The 20053-nt window shown below is 47.2% G+C and overlaps 1 protein-coding gene across 1 annotated transcript in view; it reads left to right on the plus strand.

Annotated features, from left to right (window-relative positions):
- USH2A (usherin) overlaps positions 1–20053 on the plus strand; it is a 3586186-nt gene that overhangs the window by 1279557 nt on the left and 2286576 nt on the right. The window contains exon 22 of the mRNA XM_069233891.1: positions 19407–19537. Within this exon, the coding sequence (XP_069089992.1) occupies positions 19407–19537 (131 nt within the window). The remainder of the gene's footprint in view (positions 1–19406; positions 19538–20053) is intronic.

Genomic DNA, 20053 nt, shown 5'->3' on the forward strand with positions numbered 1-20053 from the left:
CTCTCACAGGAGTGACTGAACTGTCCTCAATGTGCTCAGATCCGGTCTCAGTTTCTCTTTCTTCTCCTTCCGGTTCTGAGGCTTGTCTGGTCATTGTTGGTAGTCTTAACAACTCCTCCATCATCCAAAGGACATGCCACTTTTCTCGAGTGGCCTGTGTGTATCCAGTTTGGAACTCCAGCACACTTCACAGTTGTGGTAGTGGTCATAACTACTTGGAAAGGGCCTTTCAACCGAGGCTCCAAACACGTTTTCCGCACGTGTTTCCGGACCACCACCCAGTCACCCGCCCTCAGGGGATGTCCTTGATCTTGGATCGGTGGCAGTGTGGTGACTTCCACCTGCTGAGAGAAAGAGCAAACCACATCAGCCAGACCATTGCAGTACTCCAACACCATATCATCTGTAATGTTCCGAAGAGCATTTGCAGGAACAGCTGGCAACTTCCTTGCTCTGCTCATGAGGATTTTGTGGAGTGACAATCCTGTCAGGTGTGTTTCTCATTGTCATCAGAACTAATGGCAATGCATCAAGCCATTTCAGATTCCTGCATGCACAGATTTTTCCCATTCTTGATTTCAAGGTACCATTCATCTGTTCCACTAGTCCTGATGCTTCAGGGCAGCAGCTACAATGCAACATCTGCTCAATGTTCAATGCTGCACACAGTAATTTCACTACTTCATTGTTGAAGTGACTTTTCCTATCTGATGCTTAAGAGATCGGAAACCCAAAACTTGGTATCAGTTCCCTAAGCAATAATCTTGCTACTGTGAGGCTGTCATTTCTCCGTGTAGGGTATGCTTCAATCCAGTGACTAAAAATGCAAACAATCACCAACACATATCTCAAACCTCCACACACAGGCATCTCAATAAAATCCATTTGCATTCTGCTGAGTGGGCCTCTTGCTCTTCCAATGTGGCTCAAATTAACCACTGTCCCTTTTCCCGCCTTCATTTGCTGACACATGACGCAACAATGGCAAACTGCTCCAGCAACTTGTCTAAATCTTGGATTTAACCAACTATGTTTGAACATGTGCTTGACCATGGTAATACCTAGCCATTTGAGACAACAGATTGTTTGGCAAAAACCAATTGACCCTCTTCTGAAACCCGCAATTCAACCTGTTGCTGTACACATTTCATTTTGCTCCATGAACGTTTTCCTCCCTGTCAACATTATTCTGCAGTGCTTTTAATTCTTCCAATGTATCTGTTACATGCAATGTAAAACTTGGACATGTTTCAACTTCTTCAGGTAACGGTTCCCACTTATCTTTCAATGATATACAGTTCAATGTGCAAAACCTTGCGACTTGATCCGCATATCCATTTCTCATTGACACAAAACCTTGCGATTTCGGATGTGCATTGTATTTCTCCATGCTATTCTTTTCAGGCATTTGAATAGCTTCAGCAATTCTTTTATTCTCTCACCATTTCCCACTGGTGAACCAGAAAAGGTAATGAAACCTCTCTGTGACCACAACTGGTCAAAGCCATGGACTATTCCAAATGGGCTATCCGTATAGATGGTAACTTTTAGCTGAGCAGAAACATGGCATGCTCTAGTAAAGGCTACCTGTTCCGCTACTTGTGCAGAATATACTCCTCGAAAACAAGAAGCTTCCAGTATACCAGTAATTGTGCACATGGCATATCCTGCTCTCAGTACTCCTTTATTGTCTCTTAGACAGGAACTATCAACAAAGATAATTTGGTCATTTTCTTCCAGTCGGGTGTCTCTAATATCAGGTTTTGGTTTTGTGCACAAATCAGTTACTTTAAGGCAATCATGCTCAATGTCTTCCAACTTTTCAATTTCAACATTTTCATTTGGAAGTAAGTTTGCTGGGTTTAGCACTATGCATCTTTTCAATGACACATTTGGTGATCCTAGAATATTCGTCTCATAACGCGTCAATCTTGCACCTGTCAGGTATTGGGTCTTGGTGCGAGTAAGTAAATCTTCAGTTGAGTGAGGAATCATAATTATTAGGGGATGTTCCATCACAACGCCTTCACACTGTGCGAGGCTCTGTCCAAGTGCTCCAAATGCACACATACAGCCTGGTAAAGCTGCTGCAACTGGGTCCAAAAAAGCTGAAAAACATGCTACTAGGCGGTTTACACTTCCATGAACCTGCATCAAGACAGATCAGGAACATGCATCACGCTCATGACAAAACAACGTGAAGGACTTTGTGTAGTCAGGCATACCCAAAGCTGGAGCTTTGCACAGACTCTCTCTCAATTCAGAAAACGATTTCATGCAAGCCTGGTTTACACTAGGGGATCAGCAACCTCCCTATGGGTCACCTTCTGCAATGGTTTGGAAATGACTGAAAAATTGGGAATCCATTGGCGATAATAGCTTACCATCCCTAAAAACATCCTGACATCTCTCTGTACGGTCAGGGGACTCATCTGCAATACGGCTATGACCCTTTCTGTGGATATTTTCCTTATTCCTTTCTCAATCTGGTGACCCAAGTATTTCACTTCTTTCTGACAGTATTGTAATTTAAGTGGAGACAATTTATGACCATTCTTTCCCAAATGATTCAGCAAGGCAATTGTATCATACTTGCACTCATCCCTCATTTTGGATGCAACCAGCAAGTCATCAATGTACTGCACCAATGTTGATTGGAAAGGCAATTCCAAAGACTCCAAATTAGTTTTCAAGATCTGATTGAATAAGGAAGGTGACTCTAAAACCCCTTGAGGGATTCCACACTAACAGTAAACTCGGTCAAAAAATTTGAAACAAAAGAGAAATTGACTATCCTCATGAAAAGGCACAGAAAAGAAGGCTTGTGACAAGTCTATGATGGTGTACCATTCGGCATCACATGGAATCTGAAACAGAATCAGGGCTGGATTTGGCACCATGGGCAACATTTCATCCCAATGTCATTTATTTTTCTCAAGTCCTGGACAATTCTAACTTTCCCACAGGGCTTTTTCACTCCCATTATCGGTGAATTACATGGGCTGCTCAACACTTCTTTCAAGACCACTTGTTTTACAAATTCTGCAATTATGTGAGCAACCTTCATGAGGATATCCTGTGGCATGTGGTACTGGGGAATCTGGGGAAAAATTGTGGTCGGCTTTACAGGAACTTTAACTGTCTCAACTCCCTTTATCAGACCTATTTCTTTCTCTGTCAGATCCCACATTTTCTCTTTAACTGTTCCTTGCAAGTCAGGAGGAGGCTCCTTCAGAGTGAATACTGGAAAGAAATTAATCCATGGGTACTACTCATTTATTGTCTCACACTCGGTCTCTGGAGCTAGGTTTTCCTCATCATCATTATTGTCTGTATCTCGATTCAGTCATTTGAGCAAGCAATCGAGCACCTGATTTTACACAGCAAGTCTCTTCCCAGTAGGGATACCGAACTTGAATCACAGACTATGAATCTGTGCAATCCTTTAAAGTTGCCAATTTTAACCTGGACTGGTTCTGTAATTGTGTTGGTCAAATACTGATTCGCTACTACTAAAATCTGGACTGTCTTTCCTGAAAGGGGCAAGTTCGGAACCTTTGCACTTCTCACTGTAGAGCGTGTAGCTTCTATGTCAACCAAGAATGAAACTCTGTGACCCTTACCTTTCCCTTCACACATGGGCCTTTCTAATCTACTTCTAGAGAGGCTGCAAGCACACATTCCTCTTCATCTGAACTCTTGCTCACCCAATCACCGTTTATTCCATTCTCACTATGTAAGGGGAATTGGTGAACTGTGTTATTACTTTGGTTGAGCCTCTGAACTGTGACCTGTTGAGGAAGCATCACCTGCTGGCTGCTGTTCCATTGGGGCTTGAGATATTTGAATTTGCTGTCTACGTACCATTGGAACCTGCTGTTGCATTGGCTGCCACTGTGTCATCTGCACACGTGGCATTTGCACCTGCTTCATGGGTTGAAAATTTCACATCTGATTCATATTATTATGAAGATTCGGATTATGACCTGTCATTCTTTGTCCTCTCATGATTTGAGATGAATTGGGGTCACCCGTTTGCTGAACAACACCTCCTGCTTCCAATGTCCTACAGCTCTGCATGCGTGACAAGGCAACAATATCTTAATTCCCTGCACATCATTCTGGACCACTACAGTATTCAAATTGGGACTACGGTTTCCATTACCAATTCCTCCACGACCTCTACCTCTCATCTGATTTTGAAACAAAACATTTCCCTGCTGCTGCTGTGGAAAGTTTCCCTGCATCCATGTTTGTGCCCCTTTAATCTGCATCACCATTGCCTTTTCCTTCAACTTTCTCTGCTTCAACTCAATCTCATCACTACAGTACTTTGCATACTGCAACACCTCATCAATCAGCTTTGCTTGCCAACAAATCAAATGACTCTTAATCATCTGGCTAATTTCAGGTCTCAATCCTTCCACAAACGTGAACACAAAATGAATCATGTCTTTCGGCTCAATTGTCTCCATACCACTGTAATGTTTAAATGCCTGTGACAATCTCTCATAATACGTATGTATCGACTCCTTAGCTTTCTGAGCTGTCCTGTCTATTCTCTGCAAGTCAAAGTTTTTGGGTGAAATTCTCATCTTCAAAAATTCAATCGCTTTGTAGTAATATTTCATTACTTCAGGAGATGGCACACCTGTAACCTGATCTCTCTCTGGTTCTTTTGTCAGCCAGTCTAAACTCCTCTGACACTCCATCCTAACCTGATCTCTCTCTGGTTCTTTTGTCAGCCAGTCTATACTCCTCTTACACCCCATCCACAGATCAGCTGGGACTACTATCTCTAATAGAGTGTTCAAGTCTTCCCACAGGCATTTTGCAAGTTTCGCAAACCTGACTGTCTGATGGTACCATTCCACTGGATTCTCTCTCAACCTGGGATAATCATTTGTAAAGGACAGAATATCACTTCTGCTCCAAGGGTCATGAACAAAATTCCCTCCTGGAATCTCTCTCATTGGTATGATTTTCACTGGATCCTTGCCCTGCTGCACATTTGCAGTCAGTTCTACAGAATCCCTTTTTTAAAAATCTCTTTTCTTTGCCCATCTGCCTTCCCACTTGTCTAAGGCTCCCCATGTCCGAACACTTTGAAGTAACTCCCTAAGCTGTTCCTTCATCCCTGCAGATCTCATGTGCTCAAAATCTTTTGCGTCAAGATCTAACCTGTAACTCCTTTTCAAATGCTTCGTTTTCTCCATTTCTATGCCATACTTCTCTGCCAGGTCTGCTAACCTTTGATGCACATTGCTGACCTCCCTTGTAATTTTGGGCACATATATCTCAACTCTGCTTCTGTGTAGGACTCTAATCTATTCACACCCAGTCCCTTCAATGAGCTCACCTGCTTCCATTCCTAGTCTTGTATATTTCAAGTACTCCTCTCCCTCAGGAGCACTCTGCGGGCTATCTAGCTTGTCTAACCATTCAGCCAATTGTTGGGCAGTCAAACCTTGCAGCGAAATATTATTAGCCTGAGCATGTGGTACTTGTTGTACCACTGTATTCGGAGATTGCGGTGTCAGTAATTTCAGACTCTGACTAACAGTCGACCCTATGACAGTATCCGGAGGAACTCCAAATGGACTAAGGTCTAGCAATGATCTCTATCAGTAAAAGGTTTGTCCCACAGGAGAGACCACTCGGATATTCTCATTAAGTCCTTCCCTCATTGAATTCTGACTCAGGACTCCCTGTCCATCTACACTGTTTTTTTTTCTTGTGCAAACAGCGGTACAATCGGACCAATGGTACCATGTACAGATACAGAATCTGGGCTTCGTCTAACACTTAAGTTTGGTGGTTGCGTAGTTCCCATATTCTGGCTCATCAGTACAGACATATCTGTCTGTGTCCCTGTTATCAGGGTGTAATTTGGCACTACTTGTGGCTGCACTTGAGGCAGTAAAAGTGGAGTTGGCTCTGTCTGAATCAACATCAGTTTCGGGAAAACCTTTCCTGGCACTATTGTGGTCGTTTGTGGTCGTTTCCACTACAGGTACATCAGGGTAAATTCTCGGGACATTGGACTGTGTGCTACCGGAGTAATAGCTGCATTGAGACTGCTCTGCACTGGACTCTGAGTCCTGCTTGGATTAACCTGCACTGGACTCATTGTTGCGTTAACCTCTGCCGGTGCTGACGGATTTACATTGGTGCTCGGGCCACTCTCTTGTGCTGCATATTGTGGGGGACGATTTCTCAATAACTGCAAAATAAACTCAACATCGTCTGATTTTCCTCAAATGTCAATGATCCTCTAGACTCCTTTCGTCTCCGCTCCCTACTCTTGGACGGGCTCCTGTTTGTTTTCCTGGTAGCTTTACTTCCTTCTTCCATGCTATCCTGTGTAATCACTGAAAACATTTTAGTTCCCTGTAAAGTCTCAGCTCTCCACAACTTCTGAGCATGGTTCTCATCTAGCCTCTACTAGTGTCTCTTCTGCTTTTTTCATTCTCCTCTCAAATTTTTGTTGTTGTTGCTGTCTGGCTATTCATTCCCATATTGCCAATGCCTCAAACTGTGCTGGTTTCGGAGGGGATGTCAGGTCATACAGCACCCTCCTCAGATGCTCTAAGCTCCTCAGATTAACCACTCGGGTGCCCTGGACATAATGGTTACGTCCTGGGCAGCACCGCTTGGGTGCCCAGGACGTAACTGTTATGTCCAGATAGGGGCCATCGGGGGAAGCGCTAGCGCTCCCCCGGGGGCCTCGCACCCCCCTCCCCTGGGCAGGGATGGAAGGGGAATCGCTTCCCCTTCTATCCCCACTCCCCCTGACCCCTGTGGCATCTGATGACATCAGCGCGCGAATGCACGCTGACCTCATCAGAGGCCTACCCCTCAGCGCTGGAAGCTGAGCTTCCAGCGCGGATCGGAGGAGAAATGGGGCCGAGAGAGGCATCAAAGGAAATGAAAGGCAAGGGCCACTCCCCAGGGGGGGGGGAATTTATTTGTAGGTCATTTCTGCCCCCCTTGGGGGCAGATTGGCATATTATTATTAGGCCGATCTGCCCCCAGGGGGAGCAGAAACCCCTAGACACCAGGGATATATTTTTTTTATGTTTACTTTTTTTTTATATATATATGGGGAGCGACCCTAAGGATCGCTTCCCTGTGGGGCAAATAGTATTTAGGCCGTTTCTGCCCCCCTCTGGGGGAGGTCAGCCTATTGTAAATGGCCCGGGGGGCAGAAAACCCTAGACACCAGGGATTTTTTTTTTCTTTTTATATGTGGGGAGCGACACCTTAGGCGAGGGTCGCTCCCCTGGAGGGCAAATTGTCTTTAGGCCATTTCTGCCCCCCTTGGGGGCAGATCGGCCTATTTTTATTAGGCCAATCTGCCCCCAAAGGGAGCAGAAACCACTACACACCAGTGTTTTTGATTTTTTTTGCATCAATTTCACACCAAGTGAGCGACCCCCTAGGCAAGGGTCGTTCCCCTATGGAGCAAATTTATTTTAGGCCATTTCTGCCCCACCTTGGGGGCAGATCGACCTGTTTTTTTATTAGGCTGATCTGCCCCCAAGGGGGGGGGCAGAAACCACTAGGCTCCAGGGATTTTTTTTGCGTCAATTTCACGCAAGGGGAGCGGCCACTTAGGTAATGGTCGCTCCTCTGGGGTGGCACATTTATTTTAGGCCATTTCTGCTCCCCTTGGGGGCAGATCGGCCTCTTTCTATTTGGCCGATCTGCCCCCAGGGGGGCAGAAACCACTTAGGCACCAGGGATTGGTGTGTGTGTATGTGTGTGTTTTGTTTGGGGGGCAGCCCCTTGGGCAAGGGTTGCTCCCCGTGGGGGCACATTACTGTTGGCCATATCTGTCCCCCTTGGGGGCAGATTGGCTGATTTTTGGAAGGCCCACCTGCCCCCAAGAGGGGCAGAAAACCCACCGGAGACCAGGGAAGATTTTTTTTTTCAAAATAAGAGGGTGGGGATATGGCCATACCCCCACCCCAATTTTACTACTACAGGGTTCACATGTCGACGATTGCCTCCTCTTGACCTGCTCCCGTCATTTGGATTGTTAGGTATTAATATAAATAAATGTGGCCAAAGTTGTTCTGCCCACCAGTGGGCAGATGGGGCAATCAATCAATCAATCAATCAAAGGCATTTGTATAGCGCACTGCTCACCCGGAGGGTCTCAAGGCGCTGGGGGGGGGGGGGAACGCTACTGCTCGAACAGCCAGGTCTTGAGTTGCTTCCTGAAGGCGAGATGGTCTTGCGTTGTCCGGAGGTGGATGGGGAGGGAGTTCCATGTCTTGGCTGCCAGGTAGGAGAAGGATCTTCCTCCGGCGGTGGCTCTGCGGATGCGGGGGACGGTGGCGAGAGCGAGGCTGGCGGAGCCGAGCTGGCGGGTGGGCTTGTGGAAGGTCAGGCGGCTGTTGAGGAACTTGGGGCCCAGGTCGTGGAGGGCCTTGTGTGCGTGGGTGAGGAGTCGGAACGTGATTCTTTTGTTGACGGGGAGCCAGTGCAGGTCTCTCAGGTGTTCGGAGATGTGGCTGTGTCGGGGGATGTCCAGGATGAGTCGTGCTGAGGCGTTCTGGATCCGTTGGAGTTTCTTCTGGAGTTTGGCGGCGGTGCCGGCGTAGAGGGCGTTCCCGTAGTCCAGCCGACTGGTGACGAGGGCCTGGGTGACCGTCTTCCTGGTCTCGGTGGGGATCAACCGGAAGATCTTTCGAAGCATGCGCAGGGTGTTGAAGCATGAAGATGAGACGGCGTTGACTTGTCTGGTCATCGAGAGGGAGGAGTCCAGGATGAAGCCTAGGTTGCGAGCGTGGTCCGTTGGCTTGGGGGTGGCTCCCAGGGCGGGGGGCCACCAGGAGTCGTCCCAGGCGGATGGTGATGATCCCAGGATGAGGACCTCCGTCTTGTCTGAGTTCAGTTTCAGGCGGCTGTTCTTCATCCATTCGGCGACGTCTTTCATCCCTTCGTGTAGGCTGGCTCTGGCGGCGTCCGGGTCGCTGGTGAGGGAGAGGATCAGCTGGGTGTCGTCGGCGTAGGTGATGATCTTGAGGTTGTGTTGACGTGCGATGGTTGCGAGGGGGCTCATATAGACGTTGAAGAGGGTGGGGCTGAGCGATGACCCTTGTGGAACTCCGCAGATGACTTCGATGGCCGCTGACCGGAACGGGGGGAGGCGGACTCTCTGGGTTCTTCCGGCAAGGAATGAGGTGATCCACTCCAGGGCCTTCTCCTGGATGCCGGTGTTGTTCAGGCGCTGTACCAGGGTGCGGTGGCAGACAGTGTCGAACGCTGCGGAGAGGTCCAGGAGGATGAGGGCCGCAGTTTCCCCATTGTCCATTAGGGATCTGATGTCGTCTGTGGCTGCGATGAGGGCGGTCTCCGTGCTGTGGTTGGCTCGGAAGCCGGATTGCGAGTGGTCGAGGGATCCGTTGGTCTCGAGGAAGGCAGCTAGCTGTCTGTTGACGGTCTTCTCGATGACTTTGGCAGGAAACGGGAGGAGCGAGATGGGGCGGTAGTTCTTGAGGTCGGAGGGGTCTGCAGTTGGTTTCTTCAGCAGGGCACTGATCTCGGCGTGTTTCCAGCACTCCGGGAAGGTGGCGGTGTTGAAGGAGGCGTTGACGATGTCGCGGAGGTGGGGTGCGATGATGTGGTCGGCCGTGTTGAAGATGTGGTGTGGGCAGGGGTCCGTAGGGGATCCGGAGTGGATGGTGTTCATTGTGTGTGTTGTGTCTTCGGTGCTGACTGGGGTCCAGGTGCGGAGGGTGGCGTCGGTTCGGTGGTGGGGTTTGTGGTTGGTGGGCCGAAGCTGTTGTGAATGTTGGCGATCTTGTCGTGGAAGAAGGCTGCGAGGGAGTCGCAGAGGTCTTGCGAGGGAGTGATGTCATTGTTTCCGGCGTCGGGGTTGGAGAGCTCTTTGACGATGTTGAAGAGTTCCTTGCTGTTGTGGGTGTTGTTGTCCAGTCGTTCCTTGAAGGCTGTCTTCTTTGTGGCGCGGATCAGTTGGTGGTGTTTGCGGGTGGCGTGTTTGAGGGCCGTCATGTTGTCTGTGGTCTGGTAAGTGCGCCAGGTGTTCTCCAGGGAGCGGCAGTTCTTCTTGGAGGTGATGAGCTCGTCGGTGAACCAGGAGGCTTTCTTGCTGCTGCGTCTGCTGGGGGGGTTCTTCTTCAGTGGTGTGAGGGCGTCTGCGCAGTTGGTGATCCACTGTGTGAGGTTGTTGGCGGCTTCGTTGGGGTCCGTTGAGCTGGTGGGGGGGTTCTGGCTGAGGAAGGTGGTGAGCTGGTCGCCGGTGATCTTGTTCCAGCTCCTGCGGGGGGTTTGTTGAGGGTGGTGGTGGGTCGTCGTTTTACTGAAGCTGAAGTGGACGCAGCTGTGGTCAGTCCACTGGAGATTGGTGGAGTGGCTGAAGGTGACATATTTGCTGGATGAGAAGACTGGGTCAAGCGTGTGGCCGGCGTGGTGGGTAAGGGTGGTTACCAGTTGCTTGAGTCCGAGGTTGGCCAGGTTGTCCAGTAGAGCAGTGGTGTTGCGGTCCTTGTCGTCCTCCAGGTGGAAGTTGAGGTCCCCCAGGAGGATGTAGTCGGTGGAATTGATGGCGTGGGGGCTGACGAAGTCTGTGATGTCTTCGCTGAACTGTGTGCGTCGTCCCGGTGGTCTGTAGATGAGGGTGCCTCTGAGCGTGGTCTTGGGGTTGGTGTGTATCTGGAAGTGGAGGTGTTCGGCGGAGGTGAAGGTGTCATCGGAGTTGGTCGTGATGCGGATGGTGTTCTTGTGGATGATGGCGATGCCTCCTCCTGTCTGGTTGACGCGGTCCCTCCTGGTGATTTTGTAGCCTTCTGGGACGGCGATGGCGACGTCGGGTGCTGAGGAGGCGTTCATCCAGGTTTCCGTCAGGAAGGCGATGTCTGGTGCTGTTGAGTCGAGGAGGTTCCAGAGTTCGACGGCATGCCTGTGAACGGAGCGGGTGTTGAGCAGGATGCACATCAGGTGTTTGTTGCTGGGGCTCGGTTTAGTAGGTGCAGTGTTGGGTCGTAGGCTGGTGAAGCGACAGGTCAGGCAGGTGAAGGGCCCGTGGGTGCGTCTCGGGGTGGCTCGGTAGCAGGCGGTGTTTCGGCCGGCGTTGAGTGCGTGGAGTGTTCTGGCATCGTAGCTGTGCAGGGTGTGCTGGCGAGGGCGAGGACCAGGGGGTCTGGCGCTGGGCGCGGTCCAGGCGCAGACGGGCGCAGACGGGCTTACCTTTGGCGCACCTTCGGCGCTCAGTCGGTGCTCCCGCTGCGCGCGTCCGCTGCGCGGTCGCTCTGGGGGCGTCATAAGTAAGGAGCCGGGAGGGAGGAGCAGCTGGGTGGCGGGAGCGGTCCGGCGAATGGAATCACAGGGGGGCGGTGCCGCAGGGAGGCAGCGGCGGGAAATCGCAGGAGCAGCGAGCGAAGGAATCTGCAGGCAGGAGGCGGCAAAGGCAGGCAGGAGCGGCAGCAGTGAGTGGGGCGACCAAGCCCTGTGGAGGGCTGAGCAGTCACCTCAGTTGACTAGTTTAGCAATTACCCCGATCCACACCTGGCGGGGGGGGGCAGAAAGTCTACTAGATGCCAGGGAATTAAAAAGAAAAGTGGGATGGTGGCTACTAACCAGTATGGGGCTGGTTGTGCCCCCACCCCAACAGTATTGCAGCTCTCCACCCGCACACTAAAACATCTTATCCCACAGCAAGCAAGAGGACATTTGATTATTTTGGGTTTTGGTTTTACATTTGGGCCATGAGAGCTTGGCTAACTCTCAAAATCGTCCCACTTGGAATGGTGAGGGCTGCACTTTTTGGACTTTGGGACGCTGCCATGTAGAAAAATCCACAAGACCTAGACACATCTGAAAACTAAACATCTGGGTGATTCTAGGGTGGTGTGCTTCACATGCAACCCGCACCATTTTCTTACCCACAATGACCTGCAAACCTCCAAATTTGCTGGAAATCACACATTTTTCCCACATTTTTGTGATGGAACCTTTCGGAATCAGCAGGAATCCCCAAAATTCCTACCACCCAGCATTGTCTCATCCATACCGATAAAAAGTCTGCTGCACTTGTCAGCCTAAAAATGTTTTTTGCCCTTTTGGATCCGTTTTGGTTCCCCCTCAATTTCAATATGTTTTTGGCTCTTCCCTGTCACAGGCACTTGGCCCACCTACACAAGTGAGGTATCATTTTTACCCGGAGACTGGGGGAACGTTGGATGGTAGGAAATTTGTCCTGGTGTGGTGATCCCACACAGAAATATGGGAAAAATGTGATTTATGTTAGCTAAATTTGAGGTTTGCTGAGGATTCTGGGTAAGAGGGCCAGTTGAGGCCCATGGGGGGGGACCCCACCAGAGATCGCAGGCCCCACCTCCCTGGATTCCCTCGTGTGTCTAGTTTTCAGAAATGTTTGGGTTTGGTAAGTTTCCCTATATGGCTGCTGAGCCAGGACCAAAAACGCAGGTCCCCACCCCCGCAAAAACAGGTAGTTTAGTATTTTATAATTTTGATGTGTCCACATAGTGTTTTGTGGCATTATCTTTCACCGGAACTAGGCCTACCCACACAAGTGAGATACCATTTTTATTGGGATACTTGGGGGAACGCTGGGTGGACGAAATTTGTGGCTCCTCTTAGATTCCAGAACTTTCTGTCACTGAAATGTGAGGAGAAAGTGGTTTTTTGGCCACATTTTGAGGTTTGCAAAGGATTCTGGGTAACAGAACCTGGTGAGAGCCCCACAAGTCACCGCATCCTGGATTCCCGTAGGTGTCTAGTTTTAAAAAATGCACAGGTTTGGAAGGTTTCCCTAGGTGCCGGCTGAGCTGGAGGCCAAAATCCACAACTTGGCACTTTGCAAAAAACAGCTCTGTTTTCTTTGGGAAAATGTAATGTGTCCATGTTGTGTTTTGGGGGAATTTCCTGTCATGGGCGCTAGGCCTACCCACACAAGTGAGGTACCATTTTTATCGGGAGATTTGGGGGAACGCTGGGTGGAAGGAAATCTGTGGCTCCTCTCAGATTCCAGAACTTTCTGTCAGCGAAATATGAGGAAAAAGTGTTTTCTTTTGCCAAATTGTGAGGTTTGCAAAGGATTTTGAGTAACAGAACATGGTGAGAGTTACACAAGTCACCCCATCTTGGATTTCCCTCGGTGTCTAGTTTTAAACAATGCACAGGTTTGTAGGTTTTCCTAGGTCCCGGCTGAGCTAGAGGCCAAAATCCACAGCTAGACACTTTCCCAAAAATACGTCAGTTTTCTTTAGGAAAATGTGATGTGTCCATGTTGCGTTTCCTGACGCGGGCATTCGGCCTAACCACGCAAGTGAGATACCATTTTTATCGGGAGACTTGGGGGGATACAGAATAGCAGAACAAGTGTTATTGCCCCTTGTGTTTCTCTACATTTTTCCTTCCAAATGTAAGACAGTGTGTGTTGGAAAATGGGTTATTGGTAGGGCAGGTAGGTACCTACACCTAGCAACAAGCCACAAACCTCCACATAAGTACAGTTAGGTCTCAGTAAATTAATCCCAGCTCTACCCTTGGTAGCTTGGCATCGAGCGTCAAGGCTTAACTTAGGAGACAAAGTGTAAAGCATTCAAATATCACAAAACAGTAATTAAATAAAACACAGGAAACAGTTTAAAAATCCAAAACCAATTTATAACAATAGCTTATATTTTTATCTTTAAAATGACACAAAAACGATTAAAATCGGTTCAGGGGAACCGGAGATATGAATTTTTAAAGTATTATTATTTTCTAGCGTTTAGAAACAAAAAGCGCCAATCGGGTCATCTGGTTGCACCAGGACCGGGGCAAAGTCAAACTTTCAGGCCGACCGCGATGGAGCCCTGCTCGGCTACAAGTCGCGGGAGGCCTCGGTTAAAAAGTTACCTTCTGACTTAGTCTCTTTTTTTGATGTTTTTCTTCCCCGGGACGAACCTGCCAGTTGGATCCGACCTCCTGGAGCCCTTGTCCGGATACGCGAAGTCGGTTTCCTCGGTGGTGATTTTTACCTTCGGACTTAGTCGTTTTTTCAAGATGAAAATCCTTCGACCGGGGTAAACCTGGATCTTGATCCGACGTCCGTGGAGCCCTTCTCGGATACGATGGCTGGAAGGTCCCGGTCAACTTTTTACGTTCGGACTTAGTCTCTTTTTTGGATGTTTTTCTTTACCGGGACGAACCACGAAGTCAGGCCGGGTCGCGGTTGAGGCAAGCCGGCTAGAATTTCCGCGTCGGGTCGGTCACTTTATGGAGCTTTTTTTCAAAAATTCTCCAATCTTTTCCAAACTTCTGGGGCTTCACCCAGATGTTCTTTTAAGGTTCTTTTGGGGTCCACAGCTCACCCCAAGGGTCCAGAAGTTCTGTGATGGTCCTTGGGGGTGCGGACTTCAACTCCCAGAATGCACCTGGCGCAAACTCCTTTTTGGCCACTGGACAGTGGTCAGCTGGTCGCTTTCTTCAGGAGTTGGTGCAGGGGACTCTGGTTTAGCAATTTTTCACCTGTAGCAAACAGGGAGTCCCTCCTTGAACCAGTTGAAGCCAGGCAAAGTCCTTCTTGTGGTGAAGCCCAAGTGTGCAGCTGGTGCAGTCCTTCTGAGTGCAGGGTCCAGGTGCAGGCCAGGGGTCCAGCAGGGCAGTCCTTCTTCTTCTTTAGTTCCTTTCTTGTTGAATTCTGGAGGGGATCTGAGGCGTGGGTGCAGGTCTGCCAGTTTTATCCTTGCTCCTGGGTGAAAAGCAGGGGGGCCCTGGTTCTCCAATCAGGGACAGGGTCGTCCCCCTGTGATGACCACTTCCTGGGAAGTGTGGCAAAAATCCATCCCAGAAGGCAACAGTCTCTAAAAATCCAAAATGGATGAATCTGATTTTTGGAGGAGAGGTCTGGCTGAGCCCACCCACTGGTGTGGCTAAGAATCATAAACACACCCCTCTCCTGCCCTCTCCTAATCTAATCAAGGGGGCACCTAGCTGTCTGGGGTTGCAGGATGTGGGGGTGTTGCTGGGTGCTCCAGATGTCCTTCTCTGCCTTTGAAGACCAGTTTGGCAGCCCTCCCCCTTCCTGCCTCACCATCTGCTGAGGGGAGATTCTCTCCCCCAAGCACATTCCTTTGTGTGAAGCCAGGCCACTTCACACCTCATTAAAGTAGCCTGGCAGAAGCTGCTGCAGGCTGGCCAATCAGAGCACAGCAGCAAAAACAATGCAGAGCTGAAATTGGCAACTTTTTAGGTAAAGTCTAAACTTTTTACCTGAACTGGTTATATTAAATCCAACAACTGGAAGTTGTGGGATTTATTATAACAATCAATTTGATACCAAATTCTTGGTATGTAACATTTAAGGAGACTTTAAAATTTAAAATAAAGTCTGCCCATTCTAGCCTATGAAGGCCATTTACTTCAATGAGGGAAAAACGAATTTGGCTGTTTTTACCTCACCCGGGCTTATAAATCTATTTTTATAAAGTCCCTGCTTATAGTTACATGGCACCCAGCCCTAGGGGCACATAGGGCACACCTTAGGGGTGACTTATATGTAAAAATAAGGTAGTTTAAGACTTTGGAAGTACCTTTAATTCCAAAGTCGAATTTGCATATAACTTTAATTTAAAAGCAGCCAGCAAAGCAGGCCTGCCTTTAAAATGACACTGGGCACCTCAGCAGTGCACCTAGGTGTGCACCACCTATGCTGTGGTCCCTAAACCTACATGCCCTACCATATACTAGGGACTTATAGGTAGGTTAACTTAGCCAAATATAATTAGCCTAATTTGCATATCCATTTTACACAGAGCACAGGCCCTGGGACTGGTTAGCAGTACCCAGGGCACCATCAGAGTCAGGAAAACACCAGCATAAAGTGGAAAATGGGGGCAAAAAGTTAGGGGGCCTCTGCAATCAGCCCTGTTTTCTCACAACATACATCTATGTATATTTATAAATGTAGTCCTATATAATTTCCCTGATACCCTCTGAGCCCTATTTGGATGGTTAAGACTCGGATCAATGAACATCACAGCACTATAAGATGCCAGAGATCCTCGACAAAATTGACTAAGCACTATATAGAGCAACATCATACTCCTAATGATCTCAAGTTGGTAATTTTGGAGAGTATTAGGGATAATAGAGAATGTACCACTAGATTATTTGAGAAAGAACAAAGTTGGGTGTACAGATTGAGGGCACACTTGAATGGACTCAATGATGATATTCCATGGACAGACTTTATCCATCCTTAACAGTGCACGTCATAGCTATGATAGCTGATGGTATCTTTGGGTTACCATTATATCGTCTATTACTTGTTGAGGTCTTACGTGGGTTTTTGACCCCTTTCCTACCACCCAGAGAGCAAGTTGTGGTCCCCTTCAATGATAGAAGACTTTTATTTTCTGATCACCCGGTCAGTGAATTAACTTTTTAAGATGACCGCATATTTTTCAGGGCAGTCTATTCCTTTTAGATATTGTCCACATTTTCTGTACTCAAACCTAACTCACTACCTATATTGGTAGCCGTCATCCACCTAAGATGTACTTACATTTGGAGAAGGGAGCAATTCCTATTGTGTAAAATGGCTGCCATTTGACTAGAGGTAACTTTGTCCTTCTTTTAGCTCCACTGATTGACAGGACTGTCCTTTGCTCATAAAACAAGATGGCCACCATTTTTCTTTAAGGGCTGAGTCCTTCGTTTATTTCAGTTACTTTACTATTTATGTTTCCACCCCCCAGCTGCTCTCCTCATTACCAGGAGCATCGAGTTGGGGTAGGTGACGCCGGACTCAGTGGCGGCTATTCAGGTAAGTGACATACATTAGTCCCCCTCTTTAGAACTGCTTATATTGGGTTTAGTGTTTATTTTTCCTGGCCCCAAGTATACACCAAGGGGCTGATACCAACGATGCTGAGCTAAGCTCAACACGGGGTTTGCCTTCCCCGGATGTGTGAGTATAGCGCGGTCTTCTACATCAGAGGCCGGCGCATTTTAATGTATGGGTATAGAAGTCTTGTCACAGGGTTTCCTGTTACTAAATATTATTTTATTTTTTTACCTTTTCAGCAATACACAGGGTTAATCGTGGCCTGTATCCGATTTAGACTGGTGGGAGCTGTCATATCGGCCTCGTGGTGACCAGGTTGACACACGGTGCACACCTCCCCCTTCCTCCCTTTTTCTTGAGAACCACCTCTGCCTATCATCCAGCCAACATATGTGATACAGTGTTAATACATATGATATTGTTTCAAGTTGATCTTGCTGCCTCCCTATTCGGGGGTCACAGAATTCCATAATAGTGACATAATCATTTGGCATGTGACACACTCTGACCTTCCGGTTTTATAAAGAAATAGGGCCCAGAGGTTATCAGGGAAATGATATAGGACTACATTTATTTATAAATATACATCGATGTATGTGCTTTGATTTGCCTATTATTTAGCTACATTTAATACACAGACAATGTTACTGTATGATAGTAACTTCCCAATCTTCCATTTATATCTATGCATTTAGACCAATTTGGACCACTGAAACTTGGTGCTAACCCGATGGGGCCCATCCCCTAATAAAAGGAGGGTAATCATGGGTGTGCAACGTCTGTTTATTACCTTTGTGCACTCACTTTTTAGATATGCACATCACAGAGGGGATATATCACCAGTGTGTTTTGATTCTGCCTACGTTTTTCACACTGCACATCACTAGATATTTTGTGCTATGTTAAATGCTTTACTTTTCTCTACTTTTGTTTTCCAGGTTTCTGCAAAATATGGTATTTCTTATTATAGGCTTTATAAGGTTTAAGGATTAGGTAGGTTTATTGGTCCTGAAGAATCGCACTATATCTTGTAGACTAAAGAAGCGAGAAACATGTTGACCTTAATTTAGAAGCAGTATAGGGGATCCTGTACTTGCACACACTACACTTCCAGACAATAGGGTTAGTGGTTTTTCGACACTTTATTCGATTTGGGGAGACTAGACCTTATCTTTTTCTCTCCCCGCACTTTTGTTTTTAATCATGACAGAGGTGTAATATTAAAATAAATTATCGTTTCTACCTCTTGCCATTTTTAACAGCACTCTTTATTCATACCAATCCTACATACCAGCAAACACCGACCGGCAATTATCTACTGTAAAAAGATCTCCGGCAAAGAGCGCCCTTGTGAGGCACGTCAAGCATTGCAGTGCCGGCCTGACAAGGGGCATAGCCCAATGATGAAGCATGTCACCAATTGGTGAATGAGGGCTCTTGTTCCATTATATTTGGACTCCCAGGGACCTTTCCCCGTCCCATATGACCAGCCTGTGCTGTTCCTTTTACATTGGGACTGATATGACATGCTGTTGGCCATCTCTGATTTATGCTAAAATGCCACAACTAGCTCACTGTAAGGTACTCATTCTGTAAGATGACCTCACAAATGCACTAAATAAGGGCAGGGGGCATCAGAGGAAAGCGAAAAAAACCATGTTTTAATTACCCTTCTCCACCTCCCTCAGACTCTCGTCCCCTCATTTTAAAAACAAGCCTGAGATTGTCAGCTTTAACATATCCCTCAAAATATATTAAAATATTATTTCACATCCTGCCACTATTTGGTTCCTGCTTCCTGCCACCAAGTCACACATCCCTGTGGCTTTCCCTGCCCTGCCTGCATCAAGCCCTGTACTCACCTGTCTGTATTAGAGTTCAGAGGGTAGGAACTAACCAGTCGTGCTCAGCCACAGAGGCAGCCAAACGCACAAGAAATTTGCTTTGTCACCCATCTTTGTACAAACAGGTAAAAGGCAAAAGGTAGTAATCTGAAAATGACATGGCAACATCTGCCCAGGCATCCATTACTTCTTTTGTGTCTCTGAAGATCTGGGCATGCAGCGGATCTGTGCATGTCCTTCCACCACATCCCTTGGGCCTTTAGAGACTGGGGAAGATTAGGAATCAACCACCTGACAGAAGCATGTGAAACATGCAGTTCTGTTTTCACTGCTGTTGCCTGTGTGAGTCATTCCTAAGACTCGACCTCAGATTTACATGGAATTGCCTTTTGTGGGCGGCATCCACTATACGATTAATAACAGTAATTTGAAGCCCTCTCTACTGTTTTGGGTACACCAGCATATATTCTTTCTCTGGCTCCAAACCATCCTGTGTAATTAGCAAAAAAGTGTTAGATGACTACTAATACTGGACTTGAACTGTGTACGCTAATACTGTGTTTTATTTAGACTTACATTGTTGCATGGGTTGTTTGGATACCAATAGTTTACTCATTTACTTTCTAGAGCAAAAGCATTCTCTGTGAACATGTAAATGTTTGTCTGTTAATAACATATTTGTTAAATTCAGATCTCAAGATAAACCAAATTCCAATCATGGCTTTGTTTTATGACAGGAATCAAAGTGAGATTTCGAACCAAGGAAGCGGAAGGGTTGATCCTGCTTGCAGTATCCCCGGGGAGTCAAGAGGAATACATTGCACTTCAGCTGAGGAATGGTCGTCCCTTCTTCCTTTTCGATCCACAGGTATTTTAGAGAACAGAATGAGCTTAAATAAAAAAAAATGATCTTTATTAAAACTCCCCAAGGCATGCAGTGCAGTTAATGGCATAAGATGATAGGGAATTTTCTTTTCCATTTTATTCTTTATTGATCCTAGGTTAATGGGTTCTTCAAAATCCTAGATAATTGTAGATCTTTAGAAAAGACGCACTGAAACACCCTAGGCGTCTCTGCCAGATATTTAGCTTATCTGTTTATTGGCACTAGGTGTTACTGGGATATTATTTTTTTGAAGAAAGATTGTACGTGTTTGATTGGTCATACTAATGTTACTTGTTTGTGTTGCTAGGCAATGGAGTTTTTAAAATTTAGCCACGGATACAACCATAACTAAATCATATCGTTTTTTAATGAAAGACTGTAAAGTATTTTTTGTTCCCTCCAAAACATTCATTTAGAGTTCAACATTTTTATTCAGTGCATCTAAAAGAAAGCAATAAAGTGTGATGCTGTTGCACTAGTGTTTCTGTTGGACTGTTC

This window comes from Pleurodeles waltl, chromosome 5, assembly GCF_031143425.1.
Source record: "Pleurodeles waltl isolate 20211129_DDA chromosome 5, aPleWal1.hap1.20221129, whole genome shotgun sequence".
NCBI lineage: Eukaryota > Metazoa > Chordata > Amphibia > Caudata > Salamandridae > Pleurodeles > Pleurodeles waltl.